Source organism: Elaeis guineensis, chromosome 15 (assembly GCF_000442705.2).
Source record: "Elaeis guineensis isolate ETL-2024a chromosome 15, EG11, whole genome shotgun sequence".
NCBI lineage: Eukaryota > Viridiplantae > Streptophyta > Magnoliopsida > Arecales > Arecaceae > Elaeis > Elaeis guineensis.
The window spans coordinates 64507665-64517936 of NC_026007.2; the positions used below are offsets into that span (position 1 = coordinate 64507665).

The 10272-nt window shown below is 35.0% G+C and overlaps 1 protein-coding gene across 1 annotated transcript; it reads left to right on the top strand.

Annotated features, from left to right (window-relative positions):
* Window positions 1–3867: 3867 nt before the first annotated feature.
* On the top strand, window positions 3868–9552 carry LOC105058244 (photosystem I chlorophyll a/b-binding protein 5, chloroplastic). The gene is made up of 6 exons (XM_010941123.4): window positions 3868–4190; window positions 4301–4433; window positions 8461–8573; window positions 8774–8878; window positions 9044–9132; window positions 9220–9552. Exons 1-6 carry the CDS (start codon window positions 3964–3966, stop codon window positions 9360–9362), a joined length of 810 nt encoding a protein of 269 aa, XP_010939425.1. The 5' UTR covers window positions 3868–3963; the 3' UTR covers window positions 9363–9552.
* Window positions 9553–10272: the final 720 nt, after the last annotated feature.

Below are 10272 nucleotides of genomic sequence, written 5' to 3' on the forward strand. Positions count from 1 at the left end.
AAGCCAATTTTTAATTGACAATTATAGGATTGTTTTATTGTGTTGTAGTTGCGTATAACATGTATTTCATGTGGCAATTGAGTTAGATTGGATATAAGCTGTGTTGGATACATATTGGATCAAAAATTCATCAATTTGAATCCGATCTATTTATTAAAGAAATAAAAAAAATAGATCTAAATATATTCTATTTATTAAACAAATAATCTAATCTGACTTACCTAACTCATTTATTAAATAGGTCAAATCAGGTTCAATGAGTTAAATAAGTTAAGTAGATTTTTAACGGATTAAAAAAATTTAAATAGATTAAACAGATTAAGTGGATATGATTAAATATGATAGAAATAGATTAAAATTTATTAAATGGATTAAACAGGTTTAAATGGGTTGGGTCATGATCTAATACAATTATTAAATGTTTTAAAAATCAAAACTTGAACTCAACTATTAAATAGGTTAAAAATCTAAACTTGAATTCAACCCATTTAATAAATAGATTTAGACAAGTTAATCCATTTATGACCAAAATCTATTTATGTTAAATCCAAACATGCTTAAAGTGCATTATTTGCGGATCAAGTTGATGGATCAAATCATTTGTTGCTATGCCTTATTTTAAATGACATACTGATAGAGTTGGTAAGGTCTATATTAATAGTTTTATTGGTTCATTTGATATGGATATTAGGTCATAATTCTAAATTTGCTATCTATTAACAAACAAAATTCAAAAGAATAGGATTGAATTAGAATATGTTTTAAAATATTAAAATATAATTAACTAAAAAATAAATAGTTCTTAAGAGTTATAAAATAAAAAGAAAAAAAAAAGAACCATTAGATTGTTGTTGAAAGAAATAACCTATACGATCGTACTGTAAATTCATATACTATCTAATTTGAGCCACACTAGAATCAGATCGATCATATTTAGACTCGAATATAGTTAGGTCAAAATTTTATAATAGAAATCTTACATCAATGATCCAAGTCATTGAATATAATCTATTACTTCAAAACTGCTTGTACATAAAAAATTATATGATTTGGAGATCCCTAGCCTATACATCAAGTAGTCAAAAATTAGACAGCCTAAATAAAATTGAATTAAATATATTTTTTGATCATTTGATGCATAGTATAAAGGTCTTCAAATCATATAATTTTTAATGGGCATGCAGTTTTGAGGTAGTAGATTACGTCCAATGACTTAGATTGTTAATGTAGAAATCCGATTGTTCAATTTTGATCTGATCAAATCTGAGCTCAAATCTAGTCGATCTTACTCAAATCTATCCTATGTAATTTTATATAGTGGTTATGTAGTTTAATTTCTAATATCAGCTACATAAATTTTGTTTATTTTCATTAATGTTTTCCTATTAGTTTGTATGATTTCTAACTCTTTAGATCTTTGTACCATTTTTTTACCCACAATGATAGATTAGTTTTATTGTGTTGTTAGCTGCTTATAACATGTCTCCCCATTGTGCCAACAATAGAGTTCGTAAGATCTGCTTTACCTCATTATTTGTTCATTTGATAGAAATACTAGTTTGTAATTCCAAATTTGCTATTTATTAATGAAACTAAGTCAACAAGATTAAGATTTTTCGATCTAATTCAAGTACTTGCTAGGCATAAATTAGGCTTGAATTAGATTTTTTTATTTTTTTTTATGTAAATGAAGGTCTGATCACCCTGTATTTATTAATAAAAAATGTACATAATTTATAGATGTGAGTTTCAGATATAAAGGAAAATATAGTGCCACACTTTAAATTAAAAAACCTCCATTCTTTTATCCTGCAGTATAACTTGAATCTGTTATATTTAGTCAGAACTAGTCGGATTTTTAAGATTGAATTTTTTCTTTGCCTTGTGGATTGTGAATTGCATCAATTCCCTATTACCATATTTCAACGACGGTTTCTTCAATACTTGGTGGTTGGGACTCATAGCGATACCATTTTAGAGTTGAATTTCACTTTTGTACGTCAAGCCTATATATATATATATATATATATATTTTAAATACAAGAAGGGTTACAAGAGAACAAAGAAAGAAGAATATACGGTTATAATGAGAAACTACAATGGGCCCAGACAAATATCAACAGATCATTGAGGTGTCTTGCATGATGGGAGGTCCCAGCTTCATGTTTTTGAAGGACAAACAACGGTTCAGAGGGGGATACGGTCAGTCCTGTGGATGAAAAAATCACCGTGAAGGAGAAATTTTTGTGCACCGCGCGCCGTGCGCGCTCGGCCAGCGGCGTGGGAAAAAAAGTTATTTTTTTTGTCCGAGCGTCAGTCAATCATCGTACGCGATGCGCGAATATACGCACCGTCCGCAGTGCATAAAGTATTTCTCCACCGAAAAAAGATTGAGCAGCAAGCCAGTCAGCAGCCCAGTTCCCGTTCGTCTCATATGACAAGCCCGAAACCAATGAAGCAGCTTGGTTCCCCGTTCGTTTCATATGATAAGCCTGAAACCAATGAAGCAGAAGACTATTACTGTACCATAAAAAATATTTTATGTACCACCGATGGTGAAAAGAATTTAATGTAAAGTACATCATTTTATTCGATTGATCCATATGATCATCATTTTTCGATGGTGAAAAAAATTTAATGTAGAGTACATCATTTTATCCGATTGATCCATATGATCATCATTTTTCAACATACATTTAAAGCATGTAATTTTATTTTTTTATTTAAAATTTTAAATGATGAAAATATTTTTTTTTAAAAAAATTATGACATTCCGCGGCATATTATAACATTCTGCATCAAATTATAATTTTCTGTACGCAGGATGCTATAATATAGTTAAAAAAACTATAACATTATGTAGTATATAATGACATTCTACGTCAAATTATGATTTTCTGCACGTAGAATATCATAATATGATCCAGAATATTATAATATGAGAAGGATATTTTTATCCAACTACTTTTTAATACATATTTAATGTTTACAGTTTACTTTTTTATTTGAAAATTTTGAATGACGAAAATATTCTTATTTTTTGAAAAAAATTATGACATCCTGTGGCATATTATGATATCCTGTGTCAAATTATGATTTTCTGCACAAAAGATGTTATAATATCGTGTATGAAGTTATAATATGTTATAAGATGGTATAATTTTTTTTAAAAAAATAAAGATATTTTTGTTATTCAAAAATTCAAATAAAAAAAAATTATAGACATTAAATATGTATTAAAAAATGATAGCCACGTGGATCAATTAAATAAGATGTGCACTTCATGTTGAATTTTCAACACTACTTGCACTGTACAAAGAATTTCTCATTGTATCATATATATATATACTTGGGCCCCTCAAATCCAAAAGTATCCTGAGCAAAATCTTGGAACTCCATCGCATCTCTATCAACTCTAAGCTTCCTGCCAATTTCTTTTATCTTTACTGTGAAGAATGCAATTAAAGTCCCCTATAACCTGTCGGTAATCTTTGATGTTTAGTTTTGGTTGCATGAGGTATATTTAACCTATATCCTAATTCCTAGATAAGACGTATGCATCTAAGAGTGATTCGATGGTCGTTATTAGTTGAATCCGAGATGATATAGGACAGGTGGAGGCCCATCAACTTCTCACATCATACCTTTCGAGAGATGAATAATATGAAAGATTAAATTATTTTTTATGTTGTTGATTATTTTGAAGATTGAATTTGACGATATGGTCAGAGATGTCTTCGGAAACTACGAGATGTTTTGTATTCGGATTAGATGGGTTATACTTGCGTCAGAGCTGCATGGTCAATCCGTCTGTATCAAAAAAAAAAAAAATCCGCTAAAGCTCTCACGGAGTAAGCCAAGCCCGTACGCCCGCCTCATCCGTCCCTCTTATCCGTTACCCATAGCTTGGTTACCAGAGGCTTGGAGCCCGCGGCATCTGCCGACTTTGCCTCTCCAAAAGCCATGGGCTTCACTCCCGCAGTGGCAGCATCTCGCGCCGGAGTGGCGGCGCCGGCCTTCACCATCTCCGCCTGGAGCCTCCCCTCCACCCCCACGCTCGCCGGGAGGAAGAGTAGCAGCCCGTTCCTCCACTTCTCCTCCCCACCACCACCGGCAAATCGGCTCCTGGCTCGAGCCCAGCGCGCCACCTGGCTTCCCGGCCTCGATCCACCTCTTCACCTCGATGGCACGTCTGTTCCCAGTCTCCTCCCCTCGCTTCTCTTGATAAGCTCTATATATAATGCTTATTTCCCAGTAACTTTAGTTGTTTGGATAAAAATTGTTTCATTTTATCGTAAAGGCTTGCTGGAGATTTTGGATTTGATCCACTGGGGCTTGGCGAGGATCAGGAGAGCCTCAAATGGTATGTCCAGGCAGAGCTCATCCACTGCCGCTTCGCGATGGCTGGCGTTGCCGGCATCTTGGTGACAGATGTATGCAACTGACCCTCATTTCTTTTCTTGGCTGGAATTTTATCGAACTATTAGATTCATAAAAGTTGTTGATTTCTTAATCTAGACTTATTTTTTGATCTATAACTTGTGCGACGAAGTTTCGCATAAGATTTACTTGCAGTTGCCTGATGATTAATTATGCTGTGGATTTGGTAAGTTTAGTTAGCTACAATGAGTGCCTTATGGATGAGCACAGCTGCATGCTCTCTGTGGTTAAATTGTGATGGTAATGATTTAATTATATGAAAGTAAACTTTGCAGAGTTCCAGTGTTATTAAGGATCAAAATTTTTCCATACTTGAGCCAGAGGAACCTCAAAAGAAAGATTGAAGCCACCTTTGGAGGTTGTGCCTTATGCAATGACACCATTGAATCCTTGGATCATATCATTGTCAAGTGTAGATTTGCTGGCTATACATGGTCTGTGCTTCTGGCCAAATTAAATATCCAGAGTACACCAAACAATTTTTACACATTTTGGACTACTTGGAGATCCAAAGATATCTGCATGGCCTTTGATCAGTTATGTGCTACTTTTCTGTGGACTTATCGGAAGGAGAGAAATGCGAGAATAATCTTAAACCAAGCTATTTTAGAAGAGGAAGTACTATATTTCAGCCTCAAACTTCATAATGACTGGTATATCTTGTGTAATCAAAAAACAACTTTTCTATCTCTCTAAGGTTTGGTGCAGCAAATAAGTTGTTGATGTGTTTTTCCTTTCCTTTTGATTAGACACCATCCAATCTTTTCTTTTCTTTCTGTCCTTTGTAATTCTCGGTTCCTTTAATAAATTATAGGTAGTCTAGCCTCCTTTGCTTTAAAAAAAGATTTAGTTAATGATACAATCTCAAAAGGCAAGGTCAAAGAACAGACTTTGACCAATATGTTAATTAACCATTACAATGCTGGAATGAGGATTAGCTTGTTAACCATTAGATCCAAAGCCTTTCTTTCAATCATAAAAAGATCCAAAAGCTTAAGTTGTAAGGAAAAGAGTCAACAATGTATGTCCAACTTAGCAGCAAATATAATAATGGGATCGGCTATGGGACTCAGAGTTGTGGCCTTTGAACAGTCCCAGTAAATAGTACTTGGGGATTGCTATGCAAAATTTGCTATGATTCATAACTTGGTTTGATTTGATGCAAGATTTGTGGATGGATGTGTTTTGGGCATAGACATTGGCAAAAGGACAAAGAGTACAGTGATACTTTTGAAAAGGTGTTGTTCAATGGTAGAGGAATAAAAGCCTTCAAAAGCAGCTGTGAGTTCTGGGAAACAATGCAACCTGTAGAACATTTGGGCTAGGACTATTGTTATGTTTGCTTCATGAATTGAGATCCATGGCAGTCTGAAGGAAAAGTTTGTATCCTTGTCCCTTTTGTAAGACACTGTTAGTGTTGTCGCTGTCATTTTCCTGTCCTCATCATCATCGTCATTTTTTTTATTTTTGTTGATAGGTGACTTAGAGTCCAAAATAGCATCTGCATGACACATGCAAAGAAAATATGGGAAAAAAAATCACTTGATAAAAGTAGGCTTCAAATGAGAAAGATAAGCAATCACATTAATTGAGCAAGAAAGGGAGGTGATTCCAGTTGCATGAGTGGGCCTAACTACTAAACAAAGAGGATTTGCTTCCCTTGCCAAGATTTTACTGAAAGTGATTCAAGGCCGTTGGAAGCTAAGGCTAAATGACCAGATATGAAAGTGAACGTGATACACGAGTTCTGTTAGTGGGATACATGAGTTTTGTCTATTGGCCTACTCTAACCATTTAACAAAATGGCTAATCTAGCTTAAGCACTTTCAGAATGATGGGACCTGGATCCTAAAGGTTCAGTCATATTCTAAGATAATTTATGAAAGTGAACGCGATACACGAGTTGTGTTAGTGGGATACACGAGTCCTGTCTATTGGCCTACTCTCACCATTTAACAAAATGGCTAATCTAGCTTCAGCACTTTCAGAATGATGGGACCCGGATCCTAAAGGTTCAGTCATGTTCTAAGATAATTTATGATTCCAATTCAGTGGCAACCAGGATTCTATTAAGTATACTATGGATGGAGAAAAGAAAAATCACTGCAATGTTCTGGAAAAATTATTCAATCCATGGTGTGTTTGGTCTTTCCAGAGTAAATGGTTGACACGCAATTAAAACCAGCATAGGAACCATCCCGAAGTTGATTCCAAAGTCTTAGATACAGTGAAACATGAGGATAGGAAAATTAGAACAAATATGCAATATTTAAATTTAATTGGCATTGCTATTGCTTGATATGGAAGAATGTATAACTCGGAGAATAGAAGTGCAAACTTTGCAAGAGGTTCTACAACAGTTAGGCTACCGTATAGTGCTCCGTGTGGCAGGATAATGCTTGCAAGTGTGATAAGGAGTAACCAATGCAGTTGTTCTATGTTGAATAGGAATTTGAGAAGTGATGCTTCATGATGAGAAGATAATATTGCTCAATGTTACAAATTGGAGGTCAACCTTTTGTAGTGTGTCCTACTATTCTGCAACTTTGTCAAAGTAGCACAGAGAACTTTTGTGTGCATAGAAGTTGTATCGTGAAAAATTGTATCATCAAAAGAACTTGGTATTAAGTCTGTCTTAAAATTTAAGAGCCATCAAAAGCTGCATCATATACACAAAGTCATACACCAATAACAGAATTTTGATAACAAAGTTTGATGCCTATTGAAGTACCACCTCCCAAAACTGAACAGGAACTCTTATCAGATGAAAAATTGATGAAGGCCAGGAGAGGAATGTCTATTTTGCTTCTTGGATTGAAGAGTGAAGCAGCCATGGAAGTCTTATGTGTTCATTTCAAGAAACTTAATGGTTATGAGAAGTATTGGACCAGACAGAACAAGTTTAATAAAGCTGCTGTAAATGATGGAGATCTTATATTGCAAAAGTAATAGCATAGAAACGGTTAATTGGCTCTATCATTGACACTGTTCTGTTATAGCATAGAAACAGTTAATCGGCTGTTTTTCTGACCGGATCTGACAACTTCTAACCCCCCCACCCCTTTGACATTTCTTCTGCGGATTCTGATGTCCGATTGGATGGACTAGAATGACCAACACTTTTTAGGAGAAATAAGTGTATCCATTAATTCATTTCATAGATTTTCATATTCATACCTTAATAATTCCAAATAAATTGATGAATAAAAAATCAACCAATGTGAACATTATATGCTTAAATGTATTTTTGTGTTGTTTTACATGTCAATGTGACCTCTTAATATGCTCTACCTCATAAAATTATACCAAATGAAAATGACACATTCTATGTTACATTATTCTCTCAAAAAAGGTTCGAGGACTTCATCCTCTAGGTTAACTTGGTTCTCCAACTCCTTTACCAGATTTAGTGGCCAGATATGGTGGCTGTAATTTGAATTGTTTACAGTAATATTTTTTGAATCAAGAGAAAGGAACTTTCTCATCATATGCAAGTGTGCTTTAGAAGTTATGCAGAACTCTGTACCATAGTCCCTGATATTTTTCTTTCCTTCCAGACCTTGTCAATGAATATGTTATTACTAGTAACAGTCTGGTGAATATTATACTGTTGTAAGTGCTGATAATGATTCAGGATTTCTTTCTGGAAATTTCTAGTTGATTTCAAGTGTGAATTAAAATAGCTTAAAGAAAGAAAGAGTTCTTAATGGAAAACCAAGTACATTGGATTAGTCTTTTGGCTTTGTTCTATTATATAGTAGATTAAATATGATGAAGTAAGAAACGTTAGGGTTTAATGTTTTTTATAGTTTAGACTAGGATTTCATTTCATATTCAACATTTCTATGAATTAGGAACTAGTCTTGTATTCTCTCATAACTGCCTTATGCAAGTGATTTATTTTCCTCTCTCTCTCTCTCTCCCCCTTTAGGAAACAAGTTTCCATAGATGTTTTCCTTCTGACTTCTTAATGGAATCATATTTCATATAGCTCTACACTTTGATCCTTTCTTCTCCTAGTTACTTCGTGTAACAGGAATCAGCAAACTACCGGTATGGTTCGAAGCAGGTGCTGCCAAATATGAATTTGCTAGCACAGGGGCGCTCTTCGTAGTTCAACTCCTCTTGATGGGGTAAGGTTCAGACTGCACAAACCATAGACAAATGCATAATTTTAGCTTTCAGTTCATCATTGAAGAGTAATAAAGTAAAAATTTTATCCTTGTGAACTAGTTAAATGGCCACACGTTGGTAAGTGTAGATCAGAGCTCTGAATGCTCATCTTTGTTCAATTTTTATCAAGTTAACATCATTATTCATCACAATATTATAGATTCGTAGAGACCAAGCGGTATATGGACTTCATCAATCCTGGATCACAAGCCAAAGAAGGCACCTTCTTAGGGCTGGAAGCTGCACTAGAAGGTCTAAGACCTGGGTAAGCATCGAACACCTTGTCCCTCCAACTTAAAATTGAGCTAAAGCTCACCTTGAAACAAGAATTTGCACCATTTCATGTCCTTAATGGTATCATCATATGTCATCAAAATATCCATATCAGGTGGTCTAAAATTAAGTTCTTAACTATTACAATTGCCCACAGCTACCCAGGTGGACCGCTGTTCAATCCTCTAGGCCTGGCCAAAGACATTGACAGTGCTGATGAGCTAAAGCTAAAAGAAATTAAGAATGGTAAGGTCACCAACTCTTCAGAGCTGCATGCTTCCTGTAATGTCATTGAGATGCTTAACTTCTTACAGTAATGTTAACTGTTCACAGGTAGGCTGGCCATGATTGCCATGCTTGGCTTCTTTGTGCAAGCACAAGTAACTCATGTGGGTCCGATCGACAACCTTTTAACACACCTTTCAGATCCATTTAACAAAACTATCATTCAGACCCTCTCCAGCTCTGCTTCTTGAGAATAGGCTGCAGGTTTTCACCTGCAGCTGTGAATGGCTTGGTCAATGTAGTCAGTTCTTACACTGATTCTTTGCTATTTTCATCAGCAGCTCTACCTTCGAAAGTTAAATGGAATAATGCTTGATTTCCAGAGCATAAAGAATTTGACAATATGGAAATCTAATAGATTTTGGAATGCTGAAACAATAATCTGGTGTTGTTTACTAACCGGTTCAAAGATTTTGTTTACACCGATCCATTTTACTGTTGGCAATTTTTTTATATTTTTTAAAACTGATGCGACTCATATGATTGAAAAATAAAAAATAAAAAAGGCCGGCTACCCATCTGGGGCCATCCACTTCTGTGGGACATGAACCAGGTAGTTTTGAATACTTCCAAACTTTCCGTATCTAACGCAGCCGGTTGGGTGGCGTCGTTCGTGGCTGAGCACCAGGTGGGAGACATTTGCTGATCTTCTGTCCTGGGAACTACTTTAAAAGAAAACAAAACAAAACAAAGCAAAAAACAGCTAAACCAAACGCTTAATTTTGTGCTCGACAAATTCCAAGGAAGCCAGCTGTTGTGGGGGTTATTTCACCGTCATAAAATCGATCTCAATTAGAGATTGAGCTCATCATAAAATTGATCTGAAATAGAGACTGAGCTCATCAAAAAATCGATCTAAACCTAAGATCGAGCTCATCTCCAAACCGATCTGAATTAAAAGCTGAGAACATCATGAAGTCAATTTGAATTGGAGGCTGAATGCTGATCTAGCTCAATCCGACTCATCTAAACGTCGATCTGGGCTATCGGAATTGACTTCTGATAATATATTATGATCAGCTCATATAAATACCGATCTGATTCATTTCAATTCATATAAATACCGATCTGAAGTAAAATGTTTCATATATCCAAGACGTT

Excerpts from the sequence above, each read along its gene's own strand:
- LOC105058244 (XM_010941123.4), top strand. The coding sequence starts at position 3,964 with ATGGGCTTCACTCCCGCAGTGGCAGCATCTCGCGCCGGAGTGGCGGCG. Across the intron at positions 4,191-4,300 it reads CCTCTTCACCTCGATGGCAC|GCTTGCTGGAGATTTTGGAT; the intron begins GTCTGTTCCCAG and ends TTTATCGTAAAG. Across the intron at positions 8,879-9,043 it reads CTAGAAGGTCTAAGACCTGG|CTACCCAGGTGGACCGCTGT; the intron begins GTAAGCATCGAA and ends AATTGCCCACAG.